Source organism: Poromitra crassiceps (assembly GCF_964638095.1).
Source record: "Poromitra crassiceps genome assembly, chromosome: 7".
Classification (NCBI taxonomy): Eukaryota; Metazoa; Chordata; class Actinopteri; order Beryciformes; family Melamphaidae; genus Poromitra; species Poromitra crassiceps.
In genome coordinates this window covers 18,905,080-18,928,196 of record NC_139628.1, presented here as the reverse complement: position 1 = coordinate 18,928,196, position 23,117 = coordinate 18,905,080, and the positions used below count along the sequence as shown (strand labels likewise).

Here is a 23,117-nt window from a genome sequence, read left to right as displayed (position 1 = left end):
ATATCTGTTCCATATCAAAACAACTGGGGGAATTATGTTCTCCCTCTGAACTGTATGAACACTAGTCAACTATGACACATTCATTGTTGCACTGCTTGTTTTTGATTTTGAATAGAAGTCAACATGGCAGCACCTTCAACAAGCCCTCCAACAACATCTCCTTCAAGACCATTTTCCACTGACGTCACTCAGGTGATAGCCAGCAGCAGCAGCAGTAGCACAGCAGCAGCAGCACACATCACAGCAGCTGAGGTGCAGGTCCGCCTGGCCGATGGAGGGAACAGCTCCTGTTCTGGCAGAGTGGAGGTCTTCCACCGTGGACGGTGGGGGACAGTGTGTGATGATGAGTGGGGCCTGCTTGATGCTCAGGTGGTGTGTAGACAGCTGGGTTGTGGCAGAGTCCTGGCAGCACCACCGAGTGCACGTTTTGGACAGGGCAGAGGGCCCATCTGGCTGGATGATGTCACCTGTTCAGGAAGTGAGTCATCAATAACAGACTGTAGACATCGAGGGTTTGGGTCCCACAACTGTGGTCACAATGAAGACGCTGCTGTGATATGTGAAGGTAAATGTGTCTCTATTCTTTAAGTACATTACAGATGTTATTACTCACATATAACTGGTGGATTTACTTTATATGTGAGCAGTAATGTAAACCACACAGAGTGGACATCATCTCGCTGCACAATAAGCCAAATATACAGTCAAAAGAATAGATTGTGTTTTGAACGTTATTACTAAATGGAGTTTAGAGGAAGTGGCACCTTTGGACACAATAATCAGGAAATTTCCAAGATGGTGGACAATCCACCCAGATGGACCTTATGGGTCCAAATTGGAGATTTGTTCTGCATACTAAATGAGAGCTACATACCAAGTTTCAATTGTCTATGTCAACTGGGGCGGCCAAGAGGACTATAAGTTTGGCTGCTTGTTATAGCGCCCTTCCTGTAGCCGAAATATGACAAAAACACCCAGAGACCTGCTTAACGCAGTTTGCCATGCGTTACAATTCGCATTAGTGTTCATTATCTCAATCCCACACGGGCCAACATAATGATACGGGTCGGCAGAAATGCATCATTAATTAACTTGGCATCATTCGTTGTCTAGGGGCTTTCCACTACTTCACCGAGAATTTTAACATGAAGTAATAAACACTGAAAGAATGAAAAGGCTGATTTAAGTATTGTTATGTAAGTAGGCTACTCACTCCGACATTAGCTGACATGGCCTTCGGGAGCGATCCTGGCCGGTCACGACACTGCGCCAGCTCCACTCTGTTGATTGCGTGAGGAATCCAGAGTAATCCTCCTGCGCAATAAGTGGGACAGAACAAAAGTGACAAAACAAAACAAAACAAGATGGAAACTAGTATAGACTATCAACAAGATGCATGGCGGGCCACAGACGCCTCTTCTGTATGGACCAGACTGAACCCCCGTGTGCAAGCACGGCATCCAATTTAAGTCTGCCTATGGCAACCCCATATGGCCAAAAAGGCACCATATGGACACAGAGGTCATATAGAGGTATAAAGGGTGCCTCTATATCCTTCTAAATGAACACCCACACACATCAAAGATAAATCAGTCATAGCAAATAGAAGTAAATATTAGCATAACCATGTGAGAAGGACTGTAACACATGTTTGTACCAAATTTAAAAACCTTTGACCAATGACATGCTGAGCTAGAGTCGATTAGGCTACAATGTGCAAAATTATAAGAATCTGATTAAAAACAATGGGTTCCTAACGACTGCTCCCTGTCTATAAGCTTGTGATGCCAAACTTTTGCTCTCTTACTGTGCAGATATCACTCCAATAATATGTACATGCTAATTTCATCTATTCATTTTAATGCTACAAGAACATACATACATATCTGTTCCATATCAAAACAACTGGGGGAATTATGTTCTCCCTCTGAACTGTATGAACACTAGTCAACTATGACACGTTCATTGTTGCACTGCTTGTTTTTCATTTTGAATAGAAGTCAACATGGCAGCACCTTCAACAAGCCCTCCAACAACATCTCCTTCAAGACCATTTTCCACTGACGTCACTCAGGTGATAGCCAGCAGCAGCAGCAGCAGCACAGCAGCAGCAGCACACATCACAGCAGCTGAGGTGCAGGTCCGCCTGGCCGATGGAGGGAACAGCTCCTGTTCTGGCAGAGTGGAGGTCTTCCACCGTGGACGGTGGGGGACAGTGTGTGATGATGACTGGGACCTGCTTGATGCTCAGGTGGTGTGTAGACAGCTGGGTTGTGGCAGAGTCCTGGCAGCACCACCGAGTGCACGTTTTGGACAGGGCAGAGGGCCCATCTGGCTGGATGATGTCATCTGTTCAGGAAGTGAGTCATCAATAACAGACTGTAGACATCGAGGGTTTGGGTCCCACAACTGTGGTCACAATGAAGACGCTGCTGTGATCTGTGAAGGTAAATGTGTCTCTATTCTTTAAGTACATTACATATGTTATTACTCACATATAACTGGTGGATTTACTTTATATGTGAGCAGTAATGTAAACCACACAGAGTGGACATCATCTCGCTGCACAATAAGCCAAATATACAGTCAAAAGAATAGATTGTGTTTTGAACGTTATTACTAAATGGAGTTTAGAGGAAGTGGCACCTTTGGACACAATAATCAGGAAATTTCCAAGATGGTGGACAATCCACCCAGATGGACCTTATGGCCCAATTCCAATTCGCCCCCTTACTGACTCAAGCCCTTAGAGGCGCGTTCACGTGAAGGGAGTGAGGGTTTAGGGATGTCCCACGGTGAAATCGCAAAGTGAACGAGGGCTCAGAGTGAGCCCTTTCTGCCCCCTTACCGTAAGGGAGCAGCTATGGCCACTTAGGCAAAGGGAATTGCCCACAATGCATAGCGTTGTGAGGTATAAAACGGGGAAGGCTGCAAATATCAGTCAAAAAAATAAAAGAACACACGCGCGAAACGAACGCGGTGTTTGCGAGTGCGCTGGAATGCCTTAATTGACAATGAAACATTACATTAATAGGGATTTCAGATTAGACAAAAATATTATATCAGAGGAATGCAAGTAGTTATTTTACACAATCCTAGAATAATCATCAATCATTTCTATTACAATTGCAATCACAACTTTTTTGATGAATGAGAAAGTTTTACCGAATCTGTATTGTACAGTATTGACATTGTGTATAATGTTGGGTGACATGTCATTATTATGCTTATTTTAATTATAATTCCACATGTTGCAGATTGCAGATTTTGCAGTAGGCTACATTTATTTTTAAATGACAGAGCCAGAGCCTGGATGAGAACAGACTCATCAGGGAGTCTATCCCTCAAACACTTTAGGCATCTTGACAATAAACAATATATAGCGAGCCCCAAACGTGCCAGAGTCAACATCATCTTGTCAAGTGCAAAGGGCTCTGCTGTCCCAATCCTCATATTTATCCAATGTGGATCCCTTCCACACTTGATGACTCAACCACTTTCAGATGGCGGCCATTAGAGGGACTGAGGGGTCAGGGCTTGAGTCTTTAGGGGGCGGATTGGAATTGGGCCTATGGGTCCAAATTGGAGATTTGTTCTGCATACTAAATGAGAGCTACATACCAAGTTTCAATTGTCTATGTCAACTGGGGCGGCCAAGAGGACTATAAGTTTGGCTGCTTGTTATAGCGCCCTTCCTGTAGCCGAAATATGACAAAAACACCCAGAGACCTGCTTAACGCAGTTTGCCATGCGTTACAATTCGCATTAGTGTTCATTATCTCAATCCCACACGGGCCAACATAATGATACGGGTCGGCAGAAATGCATCATTAATTAACTTGGCATCATTCGTTGTCTCGGGGCTTTCCACTACTTCACCGAGAATGGTAACATGAAGTAATAAACACTGAAAGAATGAAAAGGCTGATTTAAGTATTGTTATGTAAGTAGGCTACTCACTCCGACATTAGCTGACATGGCCTTCGGGAGCGATCCTCGCCGGTCACGACACTGCGCCAGCTCCACTCTGTTGATTGCATGAGGAATCCAGAGTAATCCTCCTGCGCTATAAGTGGGACAGAACAAAAGTGACAAAACAAAACAAAACAAAACAAGACGGAAACTAGTATAGACTATCAACAAGATGCATGGCGGGCCACAGACGCCTCTTCTGTAGGGACCAGACTGAACCCCCGAGTGCAAGCACGGCATCCAATTTAAGTCTGCCTATGGCAACCCCATATGGCCAAAAAGGCACCATATGGACACAGAGGTCATATAGAGGTATAAAGGGTGCCTCTATATCCTTCTAAATGAACACCCACACACATCAAAGATAAATCAGTCATAGCAAATAGAAGTAAATATTAGCATAACCATGTGAGAAGGACTGTAACACATGTTTGTACCAAATTTAAAAACCTTTGACCAATGACATGCTGAGCTAGAGTAGATTAGGCTACAATGTGCAAAATTATAAGAATCTGATTAAAAACAATGGGTTCCTAACGAGTGCTCCCTGTCTATAAGCTTGTGATGCCAAACTTTTGCTCTCTTACTGTGCAGATATCACTCCAATATATGTACATGCTAATTTCATCTATTCATTTTAATGCTACAAGAACATACATACATATCTGTTCCATATCAAAACAACTGGGGGAATTATGTTCTCCCTCTGAACTGTATGAACACTAGTCAACTATGACACGTTCATTGTTGCACTGCTTGTTTTTCATTTTGAATAGAAGTCAACATGGCAGCACCTTCAACAAGCCCTCCAACAACATCTCCTTCAAGACCATTTTCCACTGACGTCACTCAGGTGATAGCCAGCAGCAGCAGCAGCAGCACAGCAGCAGCAGCACACATCACAGCAGCTGAGGTGCAGGTCCGCCTGGCCGATGGAGGGAACAGCTCCTGTTCTGGCAGAGTGGAGGTCTTCCACCGTGGACGGTGGGGAACAGTGTGTGATGATGACTGGGACCTGCTTGATGCTCAGGTGGTGTGTAGACAGCTGGGTTGTGGCAGAGTCCTGGCAGCACCGCCGAGTGCACGTTTTGGACAGGGCAGAGGCCCCATCTGGCTGGATGATGTCACCTGTTCAGGAAGTGAGTCGTCAATAACAGACTGTAGACATCCAGGGTTTGGCACCAACAACTGTGGTCACAATGAAGACGCTGCTGTGATCTGTGAAGGTAAATGTGTCTCTATTCTTTAAGTACATTACAGATGTTATTACTGACATATAACTGGTGAATTTACTTTATATGTGAGCATTAATGTAAACCACACAGAGTTGACATCACCTCGCTGCACAATAAGCCAAATGTACAGTCAAAAGAATAGATTGTGTTTTGAACGTTATTACTAAATGGAGTTTAGAGGAATTGGCACCTTTGGACACAATAATCAGGAAATTTCCAAGATGGTGGACAATCCACCCAGATGGACCTTATGGGTCCAAATTGGAGATTTGTTCTGCATACTAAATGAGAGCTACATATACCAAGTTTCAATTGTCTATGTTGTCTACTCACTCCAACATTAGCTGACATGGCCTTCGGGAGCGATCCTGGACGTTCACGACACTGCGCCAACTCCACTCTGTTGATTGCGTGAGGAATCCAGAGTACTGCTCCTGCGCTATCAATCAATCAATCAATCAATCAATCAATCAATCAATCAATCAATCAATCAATCAATCAATCTTTATTAGCAGACACAAGGTCCAATAAAAACACACAGTAAAAGACAACACAACAACATCAAATAATTAAACAATTAACATCAGCACATCAAAAAGGCTGTAGCTCAGGAGGTAGAGTGGGTCGTCCACTAATCACTTTGGATAAAAGAGGTCGGTGGTTCGATTCCCGGCTCCTCCAGTCTGCATGTTGAGGTGTCCTTGGGCAAGACACTGAACCCCAAATTGCTCCCGTTGGTGTGCCAGCACCCTGCGTGGTAACCTGCAGCCATCGGTGTGTGAATGGGTGAATGTACCTACTGACTGTAAAGCGCTTTGGATAAAAGCGCTATATAAATGCAGGCCATTAAAAAGACTACAATAAGAGCCTGTACCAATGAGCCCAAGTGTTGGAGTGATACTTGATTGCACTAAGACTGGGCTGAGTCAGAAGCATGATTATGATATTCTGAGAAACATTCAGACGACAAATAAACGTATAGGTCAGGTTTCTCAGTAGGGCATGAAAGGTATTGACCCCTACACCACAAAACATTTCACTGGCACTACAACACCTTGGCCTCCCAAGCAGTATTCTCATCCAGTCATTGTAGGCCACCTGCAGTTTCTGAATACTAGCCTGCTTAAACTTGACCCACAAGGGGGCAGTATAAAGCGGTGTACAATTGGCTTTGAACAGGGTTATCTTGACCTCTTCAGAGCAGAAATAAAACTTCTTTCTCAGCATATTTGCTTGTGCATACAACATACGTCGCTGCCTATACATGTCATCGTCATCACTCATATGCAGGGCCGGCTCGCCCTACAGGCGAAACAGTTTCCTGCCTGGGGCGCCAGTTCGGCTAGGGCGCTCTGTAGCCCTCACAAAACAACAAACAAACAAAAACTAAAATCGCTGGTGTGCGCCCAGGCGCCCCCTCCATTTCTGCACAATCAGTGCCTGAAATTGGGCGCAGGATTGCGGGAATGCCGACAAGCCGCTTGTCACAGACAGCGTCAGTGCAGCAGCTGAGTCTACGTCGGAGGTGGTGGTGAGTGTCACTTCACCTGCCTTAGTGCCTTCTCTTCCCCATCAAAAGTGAACCAGGAAAATACATTTTAAAAGCCTGTAGACTGCTTTAGTTTAGTTTCCCTCTTTTTTAGTTTTGTTTCTGTTTGAATGACATCTACTAGACTAGCGTTTAATCGTGGTCGCTTTCAGTAGTCTGGAGCCGTTTTGAAACATTTCTGCTGATTCAGGCGAACTCATTGACAAAGCACCAGGACGATTTTTATTGTGAAGAACCTACAGATACTGTGACTATTGACAGAGAAGGGGAGAGAGAGAGAGAGAGAGAGGGGGGTAGGGAAGAGAAAAGACGCGAGTGAAACAGCAGAGCAGATTGTGGGAGAAACCAACGTGCAAGTAAGTAACAAGCTGCTGCTGCTGCTATCCAGAGACGTACACAGACAGTTTAGGGGCCTGGTGCGTGCATAAGTGAAAAAGGGGCAACCCCTCATAATTATTTATAAAAAAATAAAGTATACAAGTCAGGCCTGGATAAACAGAGTAACCAGTGACTCCTGCTACCAATTTACATGTAAAAATAAATAAATGGATAAATAAACAAAAATCTCTTCATTTTGACACAATTTGAAATCACACAATTTATCAGTGAAATACTGTAATGTATAGATTCATTATGCTATAACATATTTTCTACTGATACTTATATTAACACAGTGGCACTCATATTCTGGTTTATTTCAAGAAAAACATTTTGGCTAGTGGAAATTCTAATTGGCTGGTAACTTTAAAATCTAGCTGATATTGACTGGTGATCAAAAGTTAATTTCAAGCCCTGCAGGAAGAGCAGGTGGTGGTGACATGGGAGTGAGAAAAGGAGTAAATCTAATCCTAATGTTAATTTAAAATGAGATATTCCTATAAATCTGGCTTCAAATGACCAAAATCTTTATATGATAATAATAATAATAAAACATGTGTGTGTGGGGGGGGGGGGGGGGGGGGGGCAAATCAAGTCTCGCCTAGGGCTCCAATATGACTAGAGCCGGCCCTGCTCATATGATCATTAATGATGTGGCCCAGATATTTAGTACTGCTACACACATCCTTCTTGTCTTGTCTTGTCTTGTCTTGTCTTGTCTTCTTGATCTTGTCCTGAAGATCATAATGACACTCTTTTTAGCATTGTACTTTACATCAAACTGTACACCATAGTCAGAACAAATATTTAGCAGCTGTTGGAAACCCGCACTGCTTGGCGACAGGATGGCAAGGTGTCAGCATACATAAAATGATTAATGAAGGTGTTGCCAAGCACACATCCAGTTCTACAGCTACTGAGCTGCACAGAAAGGTCATTCATATAGAAATTAAAAAGCACAGGAGAAAGAAGCCCTCTCTGACGGACACCATTCCCAACCCCAAAAGGAGCAGAGACCATTTTGCCACACTTGATCTGCATAGTCTGGTTTGCATACCAGTATGCCAGGATTCTGATCAAACTGCAAGGCACTCTCCTCTCCCTCAGCTTAATGAACAGTTTCTGGTGGTTTACACGGTCAAATGCCTTAGAGGCATCAATGAAACTCACTAGGACAGAGGAGTTTGTACCTTTATACATGTCAATAACTTCTTTCAGTCCATAGATGCAAAGGTCAGTACCATGCTTGGCTTTAAACCCAAACTGATTATCAGCAGTGCCTAAATATGGACTTAAACGAGATAGTAAGATTTTCTCTAAAACTTTGGAGAGTACACTAGCAAGGGCAATTGGCCGGTAATTGTCCAGGCTACCCACCTTGCCTTTCTTATCCTTGATGACTGGCACCAAGGTAACAGGCAACATGGAGTTTGGCAGCAGCCCATGTGACATGAGGCCTGTAAAACATATGGCTAGCAGAACAGAGACCCTAGGGGCTTGCATACTTTAAATGCTCTGCAGTGATATTATCTGGACCGCCCGCTTTATGATTAGCCAGCTGAATTATTGCCTCCTGCACCTCAATAGCTGTGACTCCAACTACCTCGCTGTCAGGGATGCTCCCCACTTTCAAGGGGTCACTGTCTAAGCAGTTAAAGATAGCGGAATAGTGCTGCCTCCACAACTCCGCTATGTTTTCAGATCCAGTTACTCCCTCAACTGAACAAGGCAGGGACACGCTTCCCCGGTTCAAGGCCTTCACCTCCTTCCAGAACCCAGTTACATTACAGCTAAGGAGCTTCTCTGCCATAGAGTCTGCTCTAATAAGTTGTTCATGTCTGGCAACGTAGCGGATGGCTGATTTGTATCTGGCATGTGTGAACTTGTTGTAGTCCAGAGAAGGTCCCTGCCTGGGCCTGCCTGCCTGAACCCACTCATTGTAAGCTTCCCTGGCTGCAGCATGATGAGGAGCTACATGTTTCTGCCAACCTGGTTTACCCGGCTTATTTTTTGCCCTATTTGCATATGTAAAGCAAGTAGTGGCATTACAGATAGTTTCAGCTATAGTCTCATACATAGCACAAAGATCAATATGGTGGGCTTTGTTCTTACAATTAAGATCAGAACACATAATAGCATCATAAGGCAAAAACATTATTCAGAAGAGCATCAGTAATTTCACCATACGACCTGATATCATCATCTGAGAGTTTTGACCAGTCTACTTTAGCTCTAGAGCCGTCATTGCTCTCCCGACTCAACTCTGGGAGACTGTCCACCTCAATATAAAAAGTAAAAGGAATGTGGTCACTCATGGACGCTTCATATACAATCTCCATAGAGCGGATATTGGCATGAGCATCGGCCGTGGTAACACAGTGATCAAGCCAGGATGTAGTGTGCCAGACTTCACTAATATAAGTATAGCTGTCAGCTGGTAAGAGCACTTCGCTGGATATTATGAGATCACTGTCCTCACAAAGGTGAACCAGGTGCTTTTATCTGCTATATCAGTCACATACAACATAAACACAAGTACAAGGATTATCCTGCATAAAAGAGTGTATAAAAGCAAGTTTACTGGGCCGTAGCTAGAGGGAGGAAAGTGTGGACGATTCCAAGGGCCCTTGACTGACAGGGGCCCTAAAAAAATTAACCGTAGGGATGTTTTTGCAGTACGAAATTATTAAACTATCATCATCTATCAAGACTCCTGTTGGACTCCATATGTGTATCAATATTCTTTCTAGTCATTAGTTTAGTGAGAGCATTTCTTTGTTCACTGTGGTGTATTCAGGGCAGAAACAGAGCATGATGATTCAACAGGGCAAGGAGAGCTGGTATAGGTGATATAGAGGTGATTGAGAAAAGGCAAATAATGACATTACAATAGTCTCTAAGCTGAGCTGAATATTACTTTAAAATTAGATATTCCTCTAAATTGGGCTTCAAATGGCCAACATTTTCCGCCGGCGCCCTTCGGACGGCGGCATACGTGGGCCCGATGTTATATCCTTTCATGGGGCCCAAAATCCCTGGCTACGGCCCTGTTTACTATAGTCATCCTCATTGTGCTGACATTCATAAGGTGTGTACTCATTAAGAACAATAAATGCCTTGTCTTTAGACTTATGCTGCACAGCAATACACCAGTCTACATCAAGCCTAATAACACTGAGCACTGGGTCCAGTTTCTTGTGCCAGAGGATAGCAACAGCCCCAGCTATTCTCCTCCTTATTATACCCATATTCAGGTCAGTAGTTGACTCGCCAACTCCATGAAAGTTTCCATTGAAGGAGTTCAAGAGGCCCAAGTCTTCTTTAGAGAGGAAAGTCTATTGCAAGCAAAGAATGTCACATTTCAACAAGGTTGTCCACAGTTACACGACGCGCTCTATCACCATCACTGCCATCAAGACAGTTATATGAGCCAACCAACATAATTAATTATTTGGCCATGGCTCTGTCAGAGGCACTTTCACCATTGGCAGGCTGGAGAGGTGTTATGTTGACCCCCATCGCCCCCGTTTTGCGCGGCTATAAGTGGGACAGAACAAAAGTGACAAAACAAAACAAAACAAGATGGAAACTAGTATAGACTATCAACAAGCTGCATGACGGGCCACAGACGCCTCTTCTGTATGGACCAGACTGAACCCCCATGTGCAAGCATGGCATCCATTTTAAGTCTGCCTATGGCAGCCCCATATGGCCAAAAAGGCACCATATGGACACAGAGGTCATATAGAGGTATAAAGGGTGCCTCTATATCCTTCTAAATGAACACCCACAGACATCAAAGATAAATCAGTCATAGCAAATAGAAGTAAATATTATCATAACCATGTGAGAAGGACTGTAACACATGTTTGTACCAAATTTAAAAACCTTTGACCAATGACATGCTGAGCTAGAGCCAGTTAGGCTACAATGTGCGAAATTATAAGAATCTAATTAAAAACAATGGGTTCCTAACGAGTGCTCCCTGTCTATAAGCTTGTGATGCCAAACTATTGCTCTCTTACTGTGCAGATATCACTCCAATAGCTAATTTAATCTATTCATTGTAATGCTACAAGAACATACATACATATCTGTTCCATATCAAAGCAACTGAGGGAATTATGTTCTCCCTCTGAACTGTATGAACACTAGTCAACTATGACACATTCATTGTTGCACTGCTTGTTTTTCATTCATTCATTTTGAATAGAAGTCAACATGACAGCAGCTCCAACAAGCCCTCCAACAACATCTCCTTCAAGACCATTTTCCACTGACGTCACTCAGGTGATAGCCAGCAGCAGCAGCAGCACAGCAGCAGCAGCACACATCACTGCAGCTGAGGTGCAGGTCCGCCTGGCCGATGGAGGGAACAGCTTCTGTTCTGGCAGAGTGGAGGTCTTCCACCTTGGACAGTGGGGGACAGTGTGTGATGATGACTGGGACCTGCTTGATGCTCAGGTGGTGTGTAGACAGCTGGGTTGTGGCAGAGTCCTGGCAGCACCACAGGGTGCACGTTTTGGACAGGGCAGAGGGCCCATCTGGCTGGATGATGTCACCTGTTCAGGAAGTGAGTCATCAATAACAGACTGTAAACATCGAGGGTTTGGGTCCCACAACTGTGGCCACAATGAAGACGCTGCTGTGATCTGTGAAGGTAAATGTGTCTCTATTCTTTAAGTACATTACAGATGTTATTACTCCCATATAACTGGTGGATTTACTTTATATGTGAGCATTAATTTAAACCACACAGAGTGGACATCATCTTGCTGCACAATAAGCCAAATCTACAGTCAAAAGAATAGATTGTGTTTTGAACATTATTACTAAATGGAGTTTAGAGAAAGTGGCACCTTTGCATACAATAATCAGGAAGAACTACTGGTAGAAAAAGGGACATTTCCTTGTTAGTTTCGGTGTCAGTGGGGCCTACCTAGCGATGTGGTTCACAGAGATTTTTCTTTTGGTTTGACTAGCAGGCAACACCAAAGTTACTACAGACCTCCCACCAACCGTCGCATCGTGATAGCTGACAAGATCAGTACAAATTGAAAGCTGAGCTTAGCACACATTTAAATTCTGTACTGTGTTGTCGGTCGTTGGGCTATCAACACCAAACTTTGTGCAGTCCATAAGGGTGTTGTCACTGATGTGCCCACCTAGTTTCAAGGTCATAGGCCACTGTGAAGTGAACTTCTGATGGATTAAATTTGGTCAAAATCTGATTGCCAATTTTTTTTCCATATCGTTAAATGATAACTTTGCTCGGGCATCTCCATCAACCATGCATACCAAATCTGCCCTCATTTGGACTTACAGTTCAGGAGAAGATTTTTAAAGCTTTTTAAACATTTCCAAGATGGCGGACAATCCACCCAGATGGACCTTATGGGTCCAAATTGAAGATTTGTTCAGCAACCTAAATGAGAGCTACATACCAAGTTTCAATTGTCTATGCCAAACGGGGCGGCCAAGAGGACTATAAGTTTTGCTGCTTGTTATAACACCCTTCCTGTAGCCGAAATATGACAAAACCGGTCAGAGACCTGCTTAACGCAGTTTGCCATGCGTTACAATTCGCATTAGTGTTCATTATCTCAATCCCGCACGGGCCAACATAATGTTACGGGTCGGCAGAAATGCATCCGATCTCATGAATGAACTTGGCATCATTCGTTGTCTAGGGGCTTTCCACTACTTCGCTGAGAATTGTAACATGAAGTAATAAACACTGAAAGAATGGAAAGGCTGATTTAAGTATTGTTATGCAAGTAGGCTACTCACTCCGACATTAGCTGACATGCCCTTCGGGAGCGATCCTGGCCGGTCACGACACTGGGCCAGCTCCACTCGAGGAATCCAGAGTAGTCCTCCTATGCTCACATAGTCCCATAAGTGGGACAGAACAAGGGACAAAACAAAGCAAAACAAGACAAACTAGTAGCCTGTAGCCTATCAACAAGCTGCGTGGCGGGCCGCAGCCACCTTTTCTGTATGGACCAGACTGAACCCCCGTGCACTAGTTTTTTATTCCTAGGTGAAACGCGGGATGACCACGCCCCAAACTCATTTGATTGGTTGCAGCCACTGCTTCTTCCTGAAAACGTGCAGCAAGTAAATGTTTAAGATTAGGGTTATAGGCACCGAAGCCATGGGTGCCCTGGGGGCCGAGCACCCACGGGGGAAATGGGGGGAAATGGGAAATGGGGGGAGTGGGAGGAAATGGGGGGAGCGGGAGCGAGAGAGACAGAATGTGAGGAGGAGTGGGCGTGTCTGTCTGTCCCTAATTACAATATACATTGAGAAGGACAAATTCCCTGCTCCCAGTGCTAGGGGAGAGCAGAGCAAGGAACTAACCATTCTACACTGAAACGGAAATTGATGTGATGGGTATATATACCACTCTTATACCATGTCTGTATCACTTAGAGCATACATGGGCAAACTACGGATGGGGCCCGCGGGCGCCACCTGTGTGGCCCGCGATGGAATCGCAAAAAAAAAAAAAAAAAATTACACAGTGCACCTGAACGCAACATGCAAGATACCCGCTGAATAAGTGTCCAAATGTTCATGTCATTCTGGCCAATACTCCACTTCTGTTATAGCATTTCAGTCTGGAATATGGAATATCTTTCAATAATCTTTATGACTAAAAGGCTACATTGAATTAGAAATTTAAATAATTAACTCATTGGTTTTGGATTTATTTAGCTTCAAGACTGCATTTTTGTTCGTGTGACCCTCAACACAGGCTTTGATCATCCCGGGCCACTTACTGATACTTATGCTTAAATTAACCCACTCATATTCTGATTTATTTCAAGAAAAACATTTTGGCTAGTGGAAATTCTAATTGGCTGGTAACTTTAAAATCTAGCAGCCATATTGGCAGGTGGTCAAATAAGTTAATTTCAAGCCCTGAGAGCAGGTGGTGACATAGGAGTGAGTGAGAAAAGGATGAAATATTGGTGGTTAAGACTGAATAATGACATCACAACTGTTAATTTAAAATTAGTTATTCCTCTAAACGTGGCTTCAAATGCACCAAATTTTTCACGCTGGCGCCATTCGGCCCTCAGCAAAACCTGGTAGCGAGGACATTTTGTGTGGCCCTCTCTATCATCAAAGTTACCCATCCATGGGTTACGGCATGACAATATTTGTTCGGCCCCCGTCAACAATCTGGGTTTCTCATGTGGCCCCCCATGAAAAATAATTGCCCACCCCTGACTTAGAGTGACAAGTCATAGTCTATTTTTTATTTGTCTTTATTGAATGTTCCAAAACTGCATGCTAAGAATATGCTAATGATTATTTCCACCCACCACTTATTTAATTTGGTTACTTCTATGTCAAAAGTTTGTAAGGAACAAGGAACACGGCATGCTTGGGGAAATATGCAAATGTTTTTGTCCAATGCTCCAATGGCATTGCTCTCTGTCAGAACTTGCTTGGATGTCCTAGTAGCTAGGGTTAGGGTTTGGGTCTGGTTGTGGTTAAATAAGAAAACCCTAACCCTAATCTTAAACACATTTTTTTTTTTACTTGCTGCACGTTTTCAGGAAGAAGCAGTGGCTGCGACCAATCAAATGAGTTTGTGGCATGGTCATCCCGCGTTTCACCTAGGATTAAAAAACTCGCCCCCCGTGTGCAAGTGCGGCATCCATTTTAAGTCTGCCTACGGCAGGCCCATATGGCCAAAAAGGCACCATATGGACACAGAGGTGATATAGAGGTATTAAGGGTGCCTCTATATCCTTCTAAATGAACACCCACACACATCAAAGATAAATCAGTCATAGCAAATAAGTTAATATTATCATAACCATGTGAGAAGGGAGGCGACGGTAACACGTTTAATTTACCCTAATTTAAAAACTCTTGACCAATCACACACTGAGCTAGAGCCAATTAGGCTACAATGTGTGAATAATAGGAATCTGATGGTTCCTAATGAGTGCTTCCTGTCTATAAGCTTGTGATGCCAAACTATTTCTCTCTTACTGTGCAGATATCACTCCACTAATATTTTACATGCTACTTTCATCTATTCATTTGAATACTACAAGACAATACATAATGGACTCTATTCTCCCCCTGGTCTTAGGTGCTAAACTGGCGTTAAACGCAAAAAAACACGATTTGCGCTTGCCTATATGACTCGGGAAGATACCGTCATGTTTTTAGGCCCCGAAATGCGCTTTACGCTGAAGAGGCATGGCGCACGTACCAGCCTAAAGCGATCTTCCCAACTGGGGTTCATTTTGCGGGACCAAAATAGTTGCCCACCCCTGCTCTAGATGCTCATATCGCCATTATTTCACCACAGAAGCACAAATATAAATAACCAACTTAGGTTCTTCACTGTTGATGAATCCATCTGCACTGATGCAGGTTTTACATGCAACACATTGTAGGATGATGATCTGTCTGCTTTTGAATGATCACTTGCCTCAAATCAAAATCTAATTGTGTCTACTGTTGAATTACCAGAAAAGTAATGTCCAGGTTTGTTTGTTTATTTATAGGCTACTTAATTTAGGCCTATATGTCGTTATTTAGAGAGAGAGAGAGAGAGAGAGAGAGAGAGAGAGAGATTCTCAAACCCAAATCAGGATATTTCTGATATGAATTTGTCCAGAGTTCCATGACTGTAGCTAGAGAGATAACAAAAGAATAGATTGTGTTTTGAACATTATTAGTGAATGGAGTTTAGAGAAAGTGGCGCCTTTGCATACAATAATCAGGAGGAAGATCTACTGGTGGAGAAAAGGGACATTTCCTTGTTAGTTTTGGTGGCAGTGGGGCCTGTCGACGCCTTGCTGGTTGACAGTAGGGCTGTCCCAAACGATTATTTTCTTATCGATTAATCTGACTATTATTTTTTCGATTAGTCGATTAATCTAACGATTATTTTGTATTTATTTTTTTATTACATAACAATAAATTTACCCAAAACAAATAAATAACCAAAAACTTCACAATTTCAGTATTTTATTTAACCATCTCATTCTCAACAGTCCAACATAAAATCTCTCAAATAAAATTAAAGCAAGAGCTTGTCCTCAAATAAAAAAATCCAAAATAAAATAGTAGAATAAATAAAATGCAAGTCACTTTCAGGAGGAATACCAAAAACCTTGTCCAACTGAGTTTAGCAGCAGTCCAACATAAAATCATCATCTTCCAGTACAATGGTGTGCAATTTTCAGTAACAGTGCAACACTGAATTGTTTTTTTTTTACCATGAATAACTGGTACATTATTCTCATGGACCCATAAAAATTGAAAAAAAAACATGATGATTAATGTGGTATAAATTCAAAAACATGAAGAAGAGATGTCAACACAATTTCTGTAACACACAACCAGCCAGGCACTTCTCTCTCCCCCTCTCATCCTTTCTCTCCCCTCCCTCCACATCTGTTTGCCTTCTCTCTCCCTCTCCCCCTCATAGTAACATATTAGCACAATTTTGAACAATTAACTCTTTCTAACAGGAATAAAACTAAGGCAAGCTGAATCAAATCTCAGCAACACTTGTGTGACTTGTCATGTCACTCACTAACACACAGCACATACCCAACCCAACAACTCCTCTCTGTCCTCCCCTCCCTCCCTCCCTCCCATCCTCTTCTCCCACCCACCCTGTCTCTCCACCCACCCACCCTCTCCCTCCCTACCTTCTCTCTCTCTCCTCCCCCCTCCACGACATCTCCCTTCCCCTTCCTCCCCTTCTCTCTTGCTCTTAGGCCGTGGTCTCTTCATGTGTCCTGAGTTGGAGAACATAGTTAGGCATTGTCTTCCTCATTGCTCTGCCCCTCTGAGTCGGAGGAGGAGCCCAGCAAAGCGTCCAGCACAAACATTTCCCTCCTCCTCTTTGGAACTTGTGGCTGTTCACTGTCTGTCTGAGTCATCCTGCTCCAGCAGCTCCACACTTTCCTGTTGAAGCTGTTCCATTCTCATTGATTTTGGCTTGAACTACAAGACTCTGAAGTTTGACTTGCACTTTTAGGACTTGTCATGTCACTCACTATTAACACACAGCACATACCCAACCCAACAACTCCTTTCTGTCCTCCCCTCCCTCCCTCCCACCAACCCTCCCTCCCACCCACCCACCCTCTCCCTCCCTCCTCCCCCCTCCACGACATCTCCTCCCTTCCCCTTACCCCCCTTCTCTCTTGCTCTTAGGCTGTGGTCTCTTCATGTGTCCTGAGTTGGAGAACATAGTTAGTTAGGCATTGTAGTGGAGGAATGTGAGCATGTCTACATGCTCTGCAGTCAGGCTGGCTCTTTTCTTTGACACAATGTTCCCAGCAGCAGAGAAGAGGCGTTCAGATGGCGTCGATGTTGCAGAGACTGCCAGGTATGACCTGGCCAGAATAGCGAGGGTGGGGAACCTTGTTGCATTGTCCTTCCACCATTGGAGGGGGCTCTTGTCCCTTGCAATGCATTGTTCAGCACAAATGTGTAGCGGCTAAGCCTAGAACTTTAAGCCACTGAGGTGGCTACATAGAAGGTGACCTAATTGACGCGCCGGCCAACAGCAGTGTCTGTAAAAAATAAATAAGATTCCGACTCCAGTTTCTTGATTTGATGAATGTGCCCACCGTTTAATGCTCTTCAACTATCAAGATAGGCAAGAATCCATACCGATGCAGTGTCATTCACCGTAACAATTATTCCATACACATACAGCACCAACCGTGGCATACGGTGGCGGTCAAAAACTGTATAGCTTCCCCGTCTAGCAACACACCTGGAGCATGATTGCTACCCACCTCCCTAAGTAACCGGTGACTCCAAGCAACCAATGACCCATGATGCCACCTAGTGCTCAACTTTGAACAGGAATAGGAAAACCATAAAATGGCTCCTACAACATGAGCACCTCATTCTTCACCATTTCACTGTCATTCTCCGGGTCATTGTCTACCTCATTGCTCTGCCCCTCTGAGTCGGAGGAGGAGCCCAGCAAAGCGTCCAGCACAGACATTTCCCTCCTCCTCTTTGGAACTTGTGGCTGTTCACTGTCTGAGTCATCCTGCTCCAGCAGCTCCACACTTTCCTGTTGAAGCTGTTCCATCTCATTTCTTTTGGCTTGAACTGCAAGACTCTGAAGTTTGACTTGGGGTATCAGCTGATGACAGGAACTTGAGCTTGCGGAACCTGGGGTCAAGGACTGCAGCGATGAGACACACATTTCGACCACCTTCTATGAATGTGGTCTCGCCCTCCAACCTTGAAGCTATCTCCTGGGCTGCAGCTCTTTGGAAAGAGTTGACAGGAGCAGACTCATATGTTGTTTTCTGTGTGGACCTCTGGAGGCCCTTTATTATCACTGGAGGTAGAGCAGAGATGGTAACATATGACTGTCCACTCAGTAAGACAGTGGCTTGCTCAAAGGGCTTGAGAACTTGCTCCAGATCCTCCAGTAGGGCCCACTGGTCACTTTTCAGTTCCAGGTAGTGCTTTCCTCGTAGCGTGATCTCTGGGTCTGAAATGGCTGCGGTCACCGGCCACCGCTGCTCTACGAGGCGTTGCACCATGTAGTAAGAACTGTTCCATCTTACGGCTACATCCTGGATCAATTTATGTGGCTTCTCATCCCCCCTAGCTCCCTTATCTGTGCCCATCTGCTTCTGCTTGACTTTGAGCTTGCTGCTGGCCAGCTCACTCCTCCGGAAATGTTCTACAAGGGACCTTGCAGCTGCAAGTGCCTTGTTTATCTAGGGATCCTTCTTCAGGGCGTGGTTGACCACTAACTGCAGTGTATGGCCAGCACATCGGTGTGAAGCAACTCCATGCCTCTCTTGCAAGACCCTGAGAGCTGCCACAACATTGGCAGCATTATCATGCACAACAGCCAGCACATCACTGAGAGAAAAACCAAACTTCTCTGCTGCCTGTTCCACCCAGGCAGCAATGTTTTCCGCTGTGTGGCGCTCCTCAAGCGGCATCGTGGTCAGGCTGTATGAAGTCAGCTGCCAAACTTGATTGATAAAGTGGCACGTGACTCCTAAGTATGCCTCGGTGGCGATGCTTGTCCAAGCATCTGTGGTGAGTGTGATTTTTGATTTAACCTTTTTCAGTTCAGCTTTCACCTTCTCAAGAGTAGCCTCATATTTTTTCCAACCCGATCTCCAAAAAAATTGTAAAATAGCAACGTTTGTGGACAAACGTTGCTATTTTACAATTTCGGCTCAGAAATTGTAAAATGGTAACGTATGTGTCTACAGCGGTGGGCGTGGTTTGGGCGTGGTTTACGGAGATTTTCTGTTTCTAACCCCTCCCCCTACTCTAATCCTAACCCTAAAATCTCAGAACGTTACTATTTTACAATTTTCGAGCCGAAATTGTAAAATAGCAACGTTGGTCCAAAACGTTGGTATTATACAATTTTCTGTGAGACTGTGTTGATTTTTTCTCCATCACATTTGTGATGTAGTGCCTGGAGGGCAGTGTATACCCTGGGTGAAATGTGTTGATCATCTCACGGAAGCCTTGACCCTCCACGATTGCAATGGGTCTCATGTCCTTTATTATCATCTTTAAGATGCTGTCACTCAGCTCTGCTGACATCTTGGGTGTGCAGTTTCGTTTGGGGAAAAACTGTTCCACACTGGTTTGCTTCCTGAAAAGAGAGAGAGAGAAATAATAATATAATACTGTAGGGACATATTTAAAATTAGTCTAAGTCTAATTTCCATGTCTGTTATTATGATATGATCATATGAATTATTATTATTAATAATATTAATCATATTATTATAATAGATAGTGCCTGCCTATTTGTCAGTTGCCTGCTCTCATCGCGAAAATACTGGACCACCTGACACATAGATTAAATTGATCATCATCATGATTCATCACTGTATGTATGAACCCTTTCCCTAAACTGAGGAGGATCAGTATTTTTACAGGACATGGATTTATTTAATCACTGGAGTAATGTGCAGCTAACTCAGCCAAATGTATGTTTGCATCAGTAAGGAAATAAATAATACAAACGATTTACAGACTAACAGTCACAGACTGTAACAATGGTCTGTAACGTTAGTTTTGATCTCATCTTACATGGCCGTGAACGTAAACAGAAGAATGTAAACAGCCGAATAGCACTGTTAAATGATGCACGCAGTAAATTAACGTGAGCAGCAAAAGACTAACAATGGTCTGTAACGTTAGTTTAATCAATTTTCTACATGTTAGTCGTGAAAGCAAACGGAAATATGTACGTTAACGTTAAACGGCCGAATAACACCGTTAAATGGTGTAATGTTATGTTCGCTGTGGTGTAGAAATGACTTTCAACATGGCGGTGATGGTTTAGAAACTACGCTAAGTCAATGGTAAATGACTACCACTATCAGAAACACGTTCCATGTTAATGCTAATATATCATGCTTAGACAAACAATAAACATGACTTATGGTGCTGCTTGTGTTTCGTTCCTGTCGTCTTGAAAAAGCGCTCCTGGGTGTCTTCTCTTCAAGTGTTCGTTCATTGCAGAAGTACTGCTGTGATAAGCCATCTCCATTTTGCACTGCCGACAGAGCACCACATTGTTTGGTTTCTGCGAGAAGTATTCCCACACTTTAGATGATCGTGCTCGTGGAGTAGGATGAGTTTTAGCTGCATCGCCTATGGTTGTTGCCCTAGTTTGTGGAAGATCAGCCAAGACAGCCATGCGTCCACTACTTCCTCCGGCCATCTTTTTTGTTTTGTGACGATTGTGACGCGTCGAGGCACATAGCGTGCGTCGACGTAATTACGTAGTCGACGTCATCGATTACGTCGACTCGCCGGGACAGCCCTACTGAAGAGCCCAACATGTTTTAATCTACTGATGAAAATCAGCTGTTTTGCCTTTAAGTATAATGTTTACCTTTGTTGATTGTTGTCATGCTGACAGTTTGATAGTGTCTGATGTGGTATCCATCTTTATTTTAGTGCTGAGTCTCCTGGACCATGGACACGCTCAAGGTGATGACAGAATGTCCTCTATTCTCTTTAAGATGAATCTCCACCTATTAATCTTTATCGCTTCATCTTCCTACAATATCTCTGCTGTTTTCCATACATATCATTTCTCTGGATGTAACTGCACAACTTATGATGACTATCACAAATTTTGTCAAATTGTATATTGCTGGTTCCTCACTGAACCTAAGGAATGCAGGTTTCACCCATCACAGAAAACTGAAAGGCTGAAAAGTGTCGTAAACTCACTTTCAACTTGACTGATAAATTGTTCTCTCTTTGTAGCCCAAGAAGAGAAACCATACCGTCAGTTGGGAGGAACACTTGACTTGCTGCCAGATGTTTCTGCTGTTTCCAAACCCCTAACCGTCATCCTTTGGAAACGAGGGGTCAATTTGGTGGCAGAATGGATCCAGAGTATCAGTCTGCCTGTGGAGTACTATGGACAATTTAAAGGCCGCACACAGCTGGATACATCGACTGGACATTTGGTTATCAATAATTTGGCTAAAGCTGATGGTGGAGTGTATTCTGTGGAGCTCAACAATAGACTCCAGAGCAAGAGATATCGCATTAATGTGATCGGTAAGTATGAATACTGTCCTGCAAAACAAATCTTCACTGTGTGTTGTTGTTTGTTTTTTTATTGCAAAGTGTGGTCGACTTACACAATGTATTGAGAAAATGTTTATATTTTAAGGATAGGAGGTTAAGCTTAAGGGTTAGGTTTAGGTGTTTTAGTGGTTAGTTTTATGCTATTCAGATGAGAGACGAGGCCAAATTTACTTTTATTATGATTATTTTGACAGGCAGATCAAATGACACTTAATTAGGCATAATAATGTATTAATTCCCTTATGATGATCTCTGAAATTAGGTGGAAAGAAATGCACACACACACACACACACACACACACACACACGCACACACACCTACACACACACACACACACACACACACACACACACACACACACACACACACACACACACACACACACACACACACACACACACACACACAATATACAAAATAAATAAATAAACTTGTGCAACTGTGAACATGAGTGAAGATCCATCTTGCTCCATTGACCTCCTTCCATTGACTTGACATTAGGGGTGTCACGATACACTCAGTTCACGATACGATACGTATCACGATACTGGGTTCACGATAACGATACGATACGATACGATTTTAACAATATTTTTTTAAACTTGAATAATGACAATATATGACTGGAAAAGTAGTATTTTATTTGAAATGCACAAATACAAAACATGCTGTTGTGGGAAATTGTTATTACAATAACAAATATAGCCGCAAGCGGCGATGGGCGGGGTTCAAGCCTTGCGCAGATGACAAAGCTTCTGATTCTGACTAGGACATCCTCCTTGATATATCTGACAAGTTTCGCGATCATTGGACAAACAGGTGTGGAGTTACAGCCTTTTTTATGTTAAGCCACGCCCATTTCTGGCGTTTATGGCGCCCCCTTTTGGTCGAATTGCACAAAATTTGACACGCATGGTCTGGGATGGTCTCCGAAGACCTCCTGCAAGTTTCGTGAAGATTCCTTAATCGGTCATGAAGTTATGACAATTTAGCTGTGAGGCCACGCCCCTCTCAACTTTAACGATCAATATCTCCGAAACTAAAGTAGCTTTCAAAAATCCACCAATTACGATTGTAGAGCTTGCTCCATAGATGCTTCCTGGCGAGTCTGGTGCAAATCGGTTCAACGGTCTAGGAGGAGATGCAAAAAATGTGTTTTCCAAACTTTTCCAAATATCTCAAAAACTTTCCAGGCGGACATTGAGGGTCCTTATGGCAAATTTGTAGAGCAGGTTCACCTGAACATCTGGAAAAAAAAACTTTGAAAATCGGACCAACGGCGTGGAAGTTAAGGCCTTTAACGTAAAACCTTCAATTATAGCGCCACCTTCAGGCCGATTCAAAAAATCTTTTTTGAGCACCTACCAGCCAC

General features: G+C 43.5%; 1 protein-coding gene across 1 annotated transcript in view; it reads left to right on the top strand.

Annotated features, from left to right (window-relative positions):
• Nucleotides 1-23,117, top strand: part of LOC310779453 (scavenger receptor cysteine-rich domain-containing protein DMBT1-like) — a gene marked incomplete at its 5' end in the record, with an annotated part of 56,255 nt that overhangs the window by 15,847 nt on the left and 17,291 nt on the right. The window contains 4 exons of the mRNA XM_083639986.1: nt 2,165-2,287; nt 4,567-4,583; nt 4,933-5,023; nt 11,524-11,794. Coding sequence (XP_083496112.1) covers nt 2,165-2,287; nt 4,567-4,583; nt 4,933-5,023; nt 11,524-11,794 — 502 coding nt within the window. The remainder of the gene's footprint in view (nt 1-2,164; nt 2,288-4,566; nt 4,584-4,932; nt 5,024-11,523; nt 11,795-23,117) is intronic.